Source organism: Protomyctophum parallelum, assembly GCF_964188405.1.
Source record: "Protomyctophum parallelum genome assembly, chromosome: 12".
In the NCBI taxonomy this organism is placed as follows: domain Eukaryota; kingdom Metazoa; phylum Chordata; class Actinopteri; order Myctophiformes; family Myctophidae; genus Protomyctophum; species Protomyctophum parallelum.
In genome coordinates this window covers 25,145,388-25,159,932 of record NC_139712.1, presented here as the reverse complement: position 1 = coordinate 25,159,932, position 14,545 = coordinate 25,145,388, and the positions used below count along the sequence as shown (strand labels likewise).

The 14,545-nt window shown below is 40.9% G+C and overlaps 1 protein-coding gene across 1 annotated transcript in view; it reads left to right on the top strand.

Annotated features, from left to right (window-relative positions):
* Positions 1–4,605: 4,605 nt before the first annotated feature.
* The window catches only part of LOC310867913 (uncharacterized protein), a gene marked incomplete at its 3' end in the record, with an annotated part of 28,503 nt that continues 18,563 nt past the window's right edge, over positions 4,606–14,545 (top strand). The window contains exon 1 of the mRNA XM_083778082.1: positions 4,606–4,739. Within this exon, the coding sequence (XP_083634208.1) occupies positions 4,616–4,739 (124 nt within the window). The 5' untranslated portion in view covers positions 4,606–4,615. The remainder of the gene's footprint in view (positions 4,740–14,545) is intronic.

The following is a 14,545-nucleotide window of genomic DNA, read 5'->3' as shown; positions in this document are numbered from 1 at the left end:
GTTGTCGCATGAGGGATGTAGAAGGCCACCAGCGGTAGGTGTTTGATGGAGCGAAATTGGTCTAGAATACTTAAAGTTACAAGTGCATCACAGTCGCAGATGCCAAAGATTCACAAGGACGTTCTAAATTCTTCTAAAGTATTGGCATCAAAATCTACTTGCAGTAGGCTACCAAGAGTAAAAGTAGTCATTATACAGAATGTCCCATTTCAAGTTGTGAAATACAAAATAAAACCACAGCAATCGTATACATTATATTGTATTATCATACTCTACCAGATTGTACACAACAATGACACAACCTGTCATTGTGGGCATGTAGATCAGGCATTTATTTATTATAAAAATATATATATTATGGCTTAAAGGAGCATTGGGTGCCAAAACACTGGGACCCCCCCCCTCTCCCCTGTCCGCTCCCGTGACATGTGCACATGCACACACTTTACGGTGGTGGGAAGTGCAACAGCACATGCACCAAGGCCCGCTCCCCCTCAATCATGATTGGAGGAAGGCCCCTCTCATCCTGGATTGGAAGAAGGCTTTCTCACCCGCCACCAAAAACGAAAATAGGGTTTTTTGACCCCAGGGACTTACTGGGGACATGGAGTAACTCCTTATAATATGGTCAGCACACACTATAGTAGGGAGGATTATCCCCAACAAAAGGAAAAAAAGGTGATATTTGAATTAAGTTAAATCATTGCATAGCCTATACCTTTAAGCTGTTTCGAAAATGTTTAACTTGTTTTAGCTATGTACGAATCTTTAATCTGCACATGAATCATATTCATACATACTGTACGTATGTATGCATCTAACTGTGTACAACATCTGTCCAGTCGCTGCACGCCGATGTAGTCTCTGAATAAACATGTTAGACTGCAAATAAAATGCAAACTGCATATAGGTAGGCCTACCTCAGTTAAACTGTACCTCAGGCTAACTTAAAGGACCTATAACATAAAATTCAACTTTTTCAAACTTTCTTTTGTGTTTTTTGGGCTCCCCTGTGTGTTTTCTATCCCCACAAATACGCAATTGTGAACAATCATGCTTTCACATCATAGGGGCTTTTATGGAAATTGCTCTCTACTCAGAAACAGCTCATGCATGAGCACTCATCGTGGGCATGGAATTGAGAAAAATGACCCATGGCCTACAACCAGGAAGGAACTCCAGAGAGACCGAGTCTGCTCACTAACCCTATAGGGCCACGATGAGTGCTCATAGGCGGTAGGCCTATAGTATAGGCCTATCGCCGGCGCCTATGAGCACTCATCATGGGCATAGATTTGGGCGAAAACATTTGATCTATAAATCATCTACAAATCTTGGTTAATGACGATTCATGATGAATCATCATCATCATGAAGTGCATGGCCACCACACACACTAACACACAAGTTGGAACGGACTTCACTTTATTTCATAAATACACATTTCAAAACGTACACACTGTGTCAATGGTCTGAATGGTGGTAAAATGGTCAAATTACGTCAAAAACTTCAAGAGTCAAGACTTTTGTAGTATTTAAGTTAATATGGATTTCACGTTGTTAATCTGTTCAAAATGTGAATGAAACCAAGCATAGCCTACTTATACTCTACATACTTCTATACAGAAGAAAGGAGGGAATGGAAAGAGCTGGAGTAAGTGCCAGTGAATATGCTGCCTAAGTATTACGCTATACCATGGCTCCCCCTACTGACAGTTTATGGTACGTACACACGTACGCACTAGTGCGCATGTGCACACCCATGTATACGGTATGTTGGCCTTGGGAAGCTGCTGCTAACATCCACAGAAGAATAAGAAGTTTGTTAAAACAACGTGGCGTCTGACTGTTGACACTTTAACATATAAAAGACAACTAAAACGTGCGTGTCGTTCCAAAACAGTGTAGTCGTTAACAGCAGCAGGTTAGCAGCTCAACCACTGAAACACAGCAGGTACCGTTAGTTCTTTATTGACTCATCTTTTAAGATTGAACATATGTCGTATTTCTTTTATATCTACTTGCTTGTTATAAATGTGATCATAAACAGTTGTACTATAGGCCTATAGCTCTGGTCCATGGCTTTGTGGACCACCAGAGCTATATACTATAGCAGCAGCAGTGCTAATTAAGCTACATTGTTTGGTTGCATGATCTTGACCACTATTATTAATGTAAGGTTCCTAACGTTACACCAGTGTGTTATGCAGTGGTTATAGTATAGGGTATACTATAGGCATACAGTATTTTGCTATATTATTATTATTACTACTACTAGAGGGAGAAAGAGTTATAGCCTGTACTGTAGAGCTGTTAAGGATGTCTGTTTTCTTACTGTGTGTGTGTGTGTGTGTGTGTGTGTGTGTGTGTGTGTGTGTGTGTGTGTGCGCGTGCGTGCGTGTGTGCGTGCGGCTGTGCGTGTGCAAACTTAAGTTAAGCATGATTTGTTCACTTGTATGAATCCCATAATCTCAAGATTCACATGTTGCATGTGGAGACCTGGCCTGACACCACTAGGTCTCCACCATAGAGTATATATATCTATAGAGAAGACACCCGAGTTCTCCCATCCACTTGCATTGAGTTGCTCAAAAGCGCATGAGGCGGATTCACTCCTCCTTCCTGGTAGGAACAGAGTGCATTCTGGGATGTATTGGCCCCAAACACATGAACGCGCGACCGACACATGAATTAGCATCGTGCGTGTGTGCGTGTGCGTGCTACTCGTGGTGAACGCGCATCGATATGTAGGCAGCAGGCTCGTCTTAAAGGACAACTTTAGTTTTTTTCAACCAAGGATCATGTTTTAGGTTGTTATTAGAGAAACTAAAAGGTGAGTGTTAATTTTCTTTCATTTGCTGCTTTCTTTCGTTTTAGGGATTTTAGCTCTTTTTGACAGGGGGGCGGGGGCATTCGAGCATGGGGCTAAATATGTATTTTTTTTACCAAATTTGATGGTGATTTATTTATTTATTTATTATTTACTATAGTCCTAATACACCCCAGGAAATTACATCTGGCCACAGAAGATCATAGGATCTACTGAATGTGAAGGTAGCCTACTGGGGGAAGGCTTATACTGTGTGTATAGGCTCAATATGTCAGTTTGTCACATTCAATAGATCCTGTGATCTTTTGTGGCCAGATGTAATTTCTTGGGGTTTATTAGGACAAAAAAATAAATCGCCATAATATTTTGTAAAAATATACATATTTAGCCCCATGCTCGAATGCCCCCGCCCCCCTGTCAAAAACTGCTAAAATCCCCAAAACGAAAGAAAGCAGCAAATGAAAGAAAATTAACACTCACCTTTTAGTTTCTCTAATAACAACCTAAAACATGAACCTTGGTTGAAAAAAACAAAAGTTGTCCTTTAACCTGACACTGCCAGCTGGGGGGCGGTATTGGGTAGCAAGCTTTTTGGATCATTATTCTTATTATTATTATTACTATTATTATTCATTGACTGAGCACGGAATGTGATGTATGATGATGTATGATGATAAGAGTGCCCCTCACTTCAATATATATTCTATTCAATGGATAAAAGGTATTGAATTGAGATAAGTCACACAATGGCCGTGGATGAGGTTTGGTCTTGCTGCTGTGTTATGATTAATTCATCTTCTGGTTTAAGCTGGACACCTGTGACCTTCAAGCTAAAATTAAAATTACAGGGAGACAATCTTACCAGATAGAATTTATCTATGTCACATGTGACATAGATAAATTCTTCATTGATCTCCACCTTTTCTTAAATGCACTTTGTCCAAACAGAATAAATGTAATTTACACACTTAACCATAATTTTATTTTAATTGGAAAATTGATCATTTTCAGTGTTATGGAATAATTTAACCATTGATTTTAGACTGTAAAGAGACGGCACTGCACATACAGTAGCTCCACGACCACCAGTCAATCAATCAACGTCCTCTGCCCATGGATGGAGGCTTGAAGACGGGGTAGATGGAGAGACATAAGCCTAGCAGAAAATGACCTTCGCCTACTTGTAGGTTATCAAACCATGTATTTATATCGGTAAATAATCATGTCGATGCTAAATCAACATTAACATTTCATGTACAGCTGCTATTTAAAAAAAAGTTTTTTGAATTCGGACTCGGGAGTTCTACAGAAGCCTATGGTCAGTGAATGGGAAGTCCCTGGCAGTCAAAATGACACAAGCGATCTTTATACTCTTAATACTTGGTCACAAACCAACTATTTTACAAGAACAATATTGATGTAACTAGAGATTAGACAAATTAGCTATATTTTATATACACAGAATAATAAGTAATGAGCAAAAGTCCTGATGCGACATTTCCTGGTTTTAATGCGGTCGGTCCGTCAGCGCTCTCCGCTCTGGAGCAGAGCTCAGAGCTGCCTGAAACTTTTTGGAGTGGGCGGAGCCTAGTGCGCGTTCATGTGTTTGGGGCCAGACCTTACCAAACTGCAATACCTTCTTTCGGCCACTATGTCCATTTCGCCTCAAGATTTCCTCTGGGTGCCTTCTCTATAAATATATATACTCTAAGGTCTCCACTTATTAAAAGTCCTGATTCACTTGATTTCAGACCAAAATTGTGTGGAGTCCAGACTGCAGGTGAAGATGAACTCTCCAGACTCAGCCAGGGATATTTCTATTAAACAGGAACATGAAGACATTTATATTTCCCAGGAGGAACCTGAAGATGTTTCTATTAAACAGGAACCTGAAGATCACCCACACCTCAGTAAGTTTCATGTGCTCTTCCTTTCTTTAATATGTTCTGTTCTGTAGGGCTGCCACTGTGCCACAATGTCTTATTTTGACTTCACTATACAATAACACACACACACACACACACACACACACACACACACACACACACACACACACACACACACACACACACACACACACACACACACAGCTCAGCCCCTCCCCTCCCATCCTGAGTTGTCCTGACTATGTCTGCTCTGTAAAGCACTTTAAAGGGGAATATCTAGGTAACCTTTTTTTTTACAAAATCATGTTGATGATATGTATATTGACCAAAAAAAAACGTATATGGCGCTGGTCCTTTAAGAAAAGCATAGGAGGGGTCTAACTCGCGTAGAACAGGAAGAGTACAGCAACGCTGCATTGGGGTGTTGCTGTCATATCATCTAGAACAGATGTAAACAAAAACTAAAACAAATTGCGCGATTGAATAGGAGTTGATCCACCCAGACGGTAAATCTGCTAATTTGTTATGGAACGCTTGGCATGTTTTTGGGGTTTTTTTTTTCAGTGACTAATGGATATGTGTCTTCATATTCGGTAAGAAAAAAGCTTGTGCGAAACCGTGCAGTCGGTTTTTGCAACACATGGCAATATTGTAGAGGGCTATGCCAAACAGTGAGGACGCGAAGCCCACAACTATTGGCATATGGGTGGTGCTATAGCACTCAATTGAAAATGCTCACTTTAAACAGGCATACAGTAGCTCATGAACTGTTTGACCGTCAGCAATAACACTTTGATACACATATGTCTCCTTATGCGGAAAACTTTCTTTTGACCTCTTACCTTTTATCTCGCCCACCATTTTGAATTATACGAAAAACTGTTAAAATCTATCTACTCCTGGGATCATTGATTTAAATTCAAGAAAATCTCTACAAAAATGAGGTTTTTTGAGTTTTTATGAAAATTATTCTTCTGCCGCTAATACATACATACATGCAGAGTTACATGTTTATTCAACTTTACAGTATGGTAGAGGGTCATGCCAAATAGCACTGAAACCAGTCTTACTCCAATTGGCCAAAGGAAGGGCGCGCTATAACAATCGTTTGAAAATTAAATAGGCATACGCCTATTTGGCCAAACGCCTCGTTTGGCCAAATGCCATGGCACTTGTTTCCACATGTGCCGATCCATGCAAAACACATCTGTCACTTTGACTAGTAAGCTCAGCCATTTTGAGCAATTTGAAAAACGCTTAAATCTGGCAAGAAAGCAATAGCGGAAGGGTGATACTCAATACAGTTTTTTTGTTGGTTTTTTTTTTACTTTGAAAAGCAAACATGGCAACCATGATGTTTTCATATATCCAGTTGCATGGAAAGTGCAAAGTGGGCAACCTGGCTGAGTGGCCCTATTGTTTGTTTTGCTTGTTTTTATTTCCGTCTAAAAGCAAGCATGGCAAGTGGCAATGTTTCTATATACCAAGTTGCTTGGATGTTGTAAATGTGGCAACCTAGCGGGAATAGTATACTGTACTCCTCTGTACTGCACTGTAGTGCTCTGCACTGTCCTGTACTGTACTGTACTGTACTGTACTGTACTGTACTGTACTGTACTGTACTGTACTGGATTCCACTGTACTGTACTCCACTGTACTGGAGTGGACTGTACTGTACTCCACTGTACTGTACTGTACGCCACTGTACTGTACTGTACTGCATTGTACTGTACTGTACTGTACTCCGCTGTATTCCACTGTACTGTACTGTACTGGATGTCGTAAATGTGGCAACCGAGCAGGAATAGTATACTGTACTCCTCTGTACTGTACTGTAGTCCTCTGCACTGTCCTGCACTTCTCTGCACTGCACTGCACTGTACTGTACTGTATTCCACTACTGTACTGAACTGTAGTGTACTGTACTCCACTGTACTGTATTCCACTGTACTGTACTGTGCTGTACTGTATTCCACTGTACTGTACTCCACGTACAGCATGGACTACTCTACTGTACTGTACTGTAGTGTACTCCACTGTACTCTAGTGTACTGTACTCCGTTGTACTGTACTACACTGTACTACACTGTACTGTACTTTACGCCACTGTACTGTACTGTACTCCACTGTACTGTACTGTACTGTACTGTACTGTACTGTACTGTACTGTACTGTACTGGATGTCGTAAATGTGACAACTGAGCAGGAATAGTATACTGTACTCCTCTGTACTGTAGGGCATTAACCAAACGTGATTTTTGATAGTCGACTCGAATACCATCAAAATCGATTTATAGACGATTAGTCGGCGGTAAAATATGATATTTATTCCATCCGATCAAGCATTAAAACATCGTGTTCTGAAACAGCCAGCGAGTGAAGCAAAACAGAGCTGGTGAATGCAGGCAGAGTGGAATAGTACTAAGAGAGTGGCGACACACTTTGATCTCAACGCAAAGCAGGTACCTATGCCTATGGGCTATAGTTCCAAACATTGGAACTATCCCATTGAGCACTTCCGCATTCCATTGTTACAGTGGGAGTCAACGCGAGTGTCGCCACTCTCTTACTAGAGTACGCTGAATGCCGCTCTGATTGGCCGAAATTAGCTCAGCTGTTTCAAGTCAAAGTTGCAAGTCCACAATGACTCACTGATGGACGCGTTGTGAGCTTGTAAATCTAGCTATTTTTGATGCGCAAGACCATTCTACGGAGCAGCATAGCATGTTACGTTGTTCACAATGTTTGGAGAGTGGAGACTGGAGCGGGGAGGAGAAATGAACCATGCGATGTTTTTCATACAACCCTAAATGTTCAACAACAAGTTACAACCACAGTTCCTTTGGTTTTTAGAAGGAGCTACAAGCTAGGAGGAGGTTATGATTACATACTAGGTTTGCTAGCTAGCAGGCTCAAGGCTGCCAGGCTATGAAGATGATCAACTACTTAACTTCATCGCGACTATTATAACTATGATCGTGCGGCATAGCGGTTTGTTTTTTTGTTGGATAAATATGAAGAAACATGAAATCACGGCAAGAGCTACTGTAGTTTGACTGTCACCAAACTGGATAATATTGAATGAGGAGGAACTCCTGCTATACTTTACTGTACCGGACGACACGACGACACGTCTCCAATCTAACTTGTTGAACAAACTACAGTAATAAACTCATCAAAAGTAAAAGTATTTACACACTGTAGTTGTCCCCATTGAGCGTATGAGCCTATGAGGCATATCACAATATGCTTTTCCCAAAGAAAAACTGTCTAGTGCCACCACTGCTATAGTGCCACCGCCGATCCGCAGACGGCAAAACCCACGTAGGCTACAGTAGGCTTGCATATGATATGAAAACAATCAGCCAGGAATGGATTAGTACTGAAGTTGGCGAATTACCAACAAAACAACCGAGCTCACAGCTGCATGCCTGCATGTCTGCTGTAGAAAGAAAAAAAAATCATAATAATCATAAAAGATATTCAAATTAATATTAGCGAATAATCGGATGTCAATTAACAGTGTCGAATAGTGTTTTGCTAGTCGACTAGTCGACTATTCGATTATTATGTTAATGCCCTATTGTACTGTACTGTAGTCCTCTGCACTGTCCTGTCCTGCACTGCGCTGCACTGTAGTGTACTGGACTGTACTGTACTCTACTGTACTGTACTGTAGTGTACTGTACTGTACTCCACTGTACTGTACTGTACTGTACTGTATTGCACTGTACTGTACTGTGCGGTACTGTACTCCACTGTACTGTACTGCATTCCACTGTACTGTACTGTATTCCACTGCACTGTACGTACTGTACTGTACTGTACTCCACTGCACTGTACTGTACTCCACTGTACTGTATTCCACTGTACTGTACTGTATTCCACTGTACTGTACATACAGTACTGTACTGGACTGGACTGTACTCCACTGTACTCTGCTGTACTCTACTGTACTCCACTGTTCTGTACTCCACTGTAGTGTACTCCACTGTACTGTAGTGTACTGTACTGTATTGTGCTGTACTGTACTCCATTACTCCACTGTACTGTACTGTATTCCACTGTACTGTACTGTATTCCACTGTACTGTACGTACTGTACTCCACTGCACTGTACTCCACTGTACTGTATTCCACTGTACTGTACTGTACTGTACTGTACTGTACTGTACTGTACTGTACTGTACTGTACTGTACTCCTCCGTTCTGCTCTCTTCTCTTCTGTACTGTACTGTACCGTACAATACTGTCCCATACTGTAGCGTACTGTAAGCTACTGTACTGTTCCATACTGTACTGTGCTGTGCCTTAACATACTGTACTGTACCGTGCTGCTGTGCCCTGTGTATGTGTGTGCGTACGTGCGTGTGTGTGTGTGCAGTGAAAAGGGGAGGTGCCGGGGAATGACAAAGTTGTGATGTAATTTGCATCACAGCGAAATGCTGCGCAATAACAGTGTTTGACAAAAGTAATATTTGTACAGTAAATATGACAGTTGCGTGGATGCAAAGTAGTGCAGCTGGATTCTGGGAGTGTGCAGATTTTATTTTGCATGGAGAGATGTGTGCTAACAGTGTGGCTTGGTAGGAGAAGGAGCACGGATAAATGGCCATGTGCTTGTGTACCCCCTGTCTATTAGGGTAGAAGGATTAGACTTGATAGAGCATTTTCAGCCAAATTATTATATCTACCAAATTATTTATATGATCTACAATTAGGTATGGGAATTATCGATTAATGCATTCATTGATAGATGATACATTTTGATAAGCTTATCGATCGAGTAACCAGTTGTACCAGATAAATTGATTAGTTGATCTTAATCAAATATTTATTTGACCACTTGCGATACAGGGCTAGGCAAAGGCATCTTTGTATGAGAAATACAATTAAAAGTGCACTGTCTTGTCTGTCACATCACATGCAAAAGCAGAGACGTTTTGACTAATTAAACTATTTAGTTTAATTGATTTCTTAGCTGCTCTTGTGAAAGTGATATATAGACCCATCATAAACTACTACAAGTCACTCTGTTTCAGCTGGAAGTGAACCTCCTGCAAATATTGTTAATCTCCACTAGGTCTCCAGTTATTAAAGTCCTTATTCATTTGCTTCATTTCAGGCCAGTGTGTGGAGTCCAGACTGCAGGTGAAGATGCACTTTCCAGACTCGGCCAGGGACATTTATATTAAACAGGAACCTGAAGACATTTATATTCAACAGGAGGAACCTGAACACCACCCACAACTGAGTATGTGTTCTCACTATACGATACTTTTGGCAAAAAAATAACATGACAATATCCGGATATTCTACGACCACAATGGAAACAATACTTTTGAGTTAGCCTTGCATTTTATACCATCAATATCGATATGCATAGCCATCATTAAATGGAAAATGTATGGTGTCAAGTTTCTCCACCTGCCCCTGTAGACTCGTCTGTTTTTAGTTAAGTTGTTAAAAACATTCAAATAAGTATATCTTATTATAGTATTTTCAGATTTCAAAGCTTACAGTCTGCAATTTAATATCAAATTAAATAATAATTTAATTTAATAATCTGTACAAAACTGAAACATGACCATGCCTCGTACGACATTCTATTAGATGTAAAAAAATGTTGACACAGTACAGTGGTTTGAAATTAGCCAAAGACACAGATTCTCAGACACATTTCTCGACAAAAAGAGCCACGCCATAAATATTTCACATTTTAAACTACGACCATGTCATTATGCTATGATTCACTTACTTTGGAGCTGACATACATGTGTACTGTACACAGACATACATGTGTACTGTATACAGACAAATACAGTTGTATGTGGCTTGGAGTACTCCTTAGCTCACATATGAATTGATTGATGGATTGAATACTTAAAAGCGCTTTAAACCGCACAGAGGTACAGTAAACAATTTAGTCTAAAAGGATAACACGCAAAACTTGTTTTAATGATTAAAAAATATATATATATATATCACCAGAGGCGTCTGGGAGAAATGCGAGGCCCTGTGCGAGATGACGGGGAACAATGTGCGCACATTTTTTGAATTAATTAATTAATTAATATTTACTTTTGCCTTCACTTTCCTACAAATATTATGCCAGGTTCTCATCTCCAATGAGTAAGAAATTGACATGCACTGCCTAATTTAGCAGCTTAACAGTGTGAATGCAGAGATTGTGGTCCTCCACATGATGTTATTTTATTTGTTGTAAGGAAGCTATAGTTAACATGACATGAGTCATGTCAAGCAAGCTGTCACAGGAGGGGTCTCTGGGGCTGACACTGTCTGATGATCTATATGAGCAATTTAACATGTCTATGTATTACTCTACAACGAATACCAATGGAACACAAACCTGTTGCCCTGATCATAACTGATATAAAACCACCACCCAACCAGTCTGCCCTGCAGTGCAGCTCAGATTACTGGTTATAAAAGTAAAATGAACAGCTGCTTGTGTTGCTGTTATTTGTTATAAATATTATCACATTTGCTTGATTGCCTGCAAACAGTTTGTGATCGATCAAAATTCAATTCGAAAATTGTGAAATCATGACACTGACTGACTGGACTGACAGAGAGAGACTGAAAGAGAGAGTGAGAGAGAGAGAGAGAGAGAGAGAGAGAGAGAGAGAGAGAGAGAGAGAGAGAGAGAGAGAGAGAGAGAGAGAGAGAGAGAGAGAGAGAGAGAGCCTGAGAGGTCGTCGGTCCATGCCTGACAAAGTATTTGAAATAAAACCTTTTTTTTGTCCACACACAGTCCTACATGACATGACAGCATACCTTTTCACTTCACTCGCGTCACTTTGTTTGTGAGCGGAGCCGTTGTGCACTCAATTAGCCTACATGTGTTCAGTTGTTTTTATTTCCTTTCCATTGTGTGTATAATTCGACTGCATGCGTTGCGCGGTGGTGCGGCCGATCTACAAGCTCACAACGCGTCGCGTTTCAACGCATTGTGAGCTTGTAGATCTGCTCTAATTCTGCAGCGCAAGCCAGCACGGCACAGCGCAGCGCAGAGGGGGACAACAGGGGGGCCCACGACGGGACAGCCGGGCGTCGCTTAACGGTAGGATGAAGAAGTGACGGCGGTTGGAAGGAGGAGGCGACGCGCGGCCGTCGGAGGCCCCCCAACCGACCGCAGCTTAAATAGGTGAAAAATCAACTGCGACGGAACGGGCTGCGAACTGCGATGCAGGGAGAATGTAGCTGCCTATATTTTAGCTCTGACTCTGAGATGGAAAGTGTTTAAAAAAAAAAAAAAACGCTGCCTAGTGCGGCGGCACCATTCGATCTACCCTAAAAGCGGCCCTGTATATCACCATAATTATTTTTGGGGTAATATAACTAAATATATAATTTATGGTTACTTTTTAAAATGTGTATCTTTCTAGAACCTTACTAAAACTTGAACTTGAAGCCTGGTTTTGAATTTTCAGAACCACCTGTAATAACCTGTGCTTATTTAGTAAGTGTTTTGTCAGTCTTTTGTAGCCTACATGCAACATGGAAGATATAAAAATAGATTTACATGTTAGGAATCCAGTGTTGACTAACATCTTTTGTTTTGTTCCTAGCCAGTGAAGTTGAGTACATCTCTCCACACTGCTTTGAAGTTGAATTTGAATCTGACACTGAAGTCACTGAAGATATTGATGATGGTGGGGAGGCCACTGAAGACAGTGATGATGATGGGGAGACCACTGAAGACAGTGACTGGGCGGAGAAAAGTGGAGGTGTCCACACTGAAGAAAAACCTTTCCAGTGTAAACGGTGTACCAAGAGTTTCAGGAGTTCATATTATTTCAAGATACACCAACGTGTCCACACTGGCGAAAAACCTTTCCAGTGTAAACAGTGTAACGAGAGTTTCAGTAGTTCATATCTTCTCAAGATGCACCAGAGTGTCCACACTGGGGAAAAAACACTCCAGTGTAAACTGTGTAACGAGAGTTTCAGTAGTTCATATATTCTCAAGATGCACCAGAGTGTCCACACTGGAGAAAAAACATTCCAGTGTAAACTGTGTAACGAGAGTTTCAGTAGTTCATATCTTCTCAAGATGCACCAGAGTGTCCACACTGGAGAAAAAACATTCCAGTGTAAACTGTGTAACGAGAGTTTCAGTAGTTCATATCTTCTCAAGATGCACCAGAGTGTCCACACTGGTGAAAACCAATTCCAGTGTAAACTGTGTAACGAGAGGTTCAAGAGTTCATATCTTTGCATGATGCACCAGAGTGTCCACACTGGGGAAAACCCATTCCATTGTAAACTGTGTGACAAGAGTTTCAATAGTTCACATTATTTCAAGATACACCAGCGTGTCCACACTGGATCAGAACCTTATCAGTGTCAACTATGTACCAAGATATGTGGTTCATCTTATGGTTTTAAGCGACACCAGATGATCCATACAGGAGAAAAACCATTCCACTGTGCATATTGTGACAAGAGTTTCAGGCAATTAGGTCAACTGAAGACACACCAGTATGTCCACACTGGAGAAAAACCATTCCACTGTGCATATTGTGACAAGGGTTTCAATAATTCAAGTAATGCGAAGATACACCAGCATATCCACACTGGAGAAAAACATTTCCACTGTGAACATTGTGACAAGAGTTTCAGTCTATTAGGTCAACTGAAGACACACCAGTATGTCCACACTGGAGAAAAACCTTTCCACTGTGAACATTGTGACAAGAGTTTCAGTCAATTAGGTCAACTGAAGACACACCAGTATGTCCACACTGGAGAAAAACCTTTACAATGCAAACAATGTGACACGAGTTTCAGTCGGTCAGATGACTTGAAGACACACCAGTGTAAGTCATCTGACCTGAAGAGAGACCATCCTATCCACACTAAAGAAAAGTCTTTCCATTGTAAACTGTGTGACAAGAGTTTCAGTAGTTCACATTATTTCAAGATACACCAGCGTGTCCACACTGGAGAAAAACCTTTCCCGTGTGTACTTTGTAACAAGAGTTTCAGTAGTTCATATCACCTCAGGATACACCAGCGTGTCCACACTGGAGAAGAACCTTTCCAGTGTAAACTGTGTAACAAGAGTTTCAGTACATATTATGGTTTGAAGCAACACCAGATGATCCATACAGGAGAAAAACCATTCCACTGTAAACATTGTAGCAAGAGTTTCATACTTTCAAGTCATCTGAAGATACACCAGCGTGTCCACACTGAACTTGAATCTGACACTGAAGTCACTGACGACAGTGATGATTGGGAGGAGACAAGTGGAGCTGTCCACACTGGAGAAAAACCTTTACAATGCAAACAATGTGACACGAGTTACAGTCGGTCAGATGACTTGAAGACACACCAGTGTAAGTCATCTGACCTGAAGAGAGACCATCCTATCCACACTAAAGAAAAGTCTTTCCATTGTAAACTGTGTGACAAGAGTTTCAGTAGTTCACATTATTTCAAGATACACCAGCGTGTCCACACTGGAGAAAAACCTTTCCCGTGTGTACTTTGTAACAAGAGTTTCAGTAGTTCATATCACCTCAGGATACACCAGCGTGTCCACACTGGAGAAGAACCTTTCCAGTGTAAACTGTGTAACAAGAGTTTCAGTACATATTATGGTTTGAAGCAACACCAGATGATCCATACAGGAGAAAAACCATTCCACTGTAAACATTGTAGCAAGAGTTTCATACTTTCAAGTCATCTGAAGATACACCAGCGTGTCCACACTGAACTTGAATCTGACACTGAAGTCACTGACGACAGTGATGATTGGGAGGAGACAAGTGGAGCTGTCCACACTGGAGAAAAACCTTTACA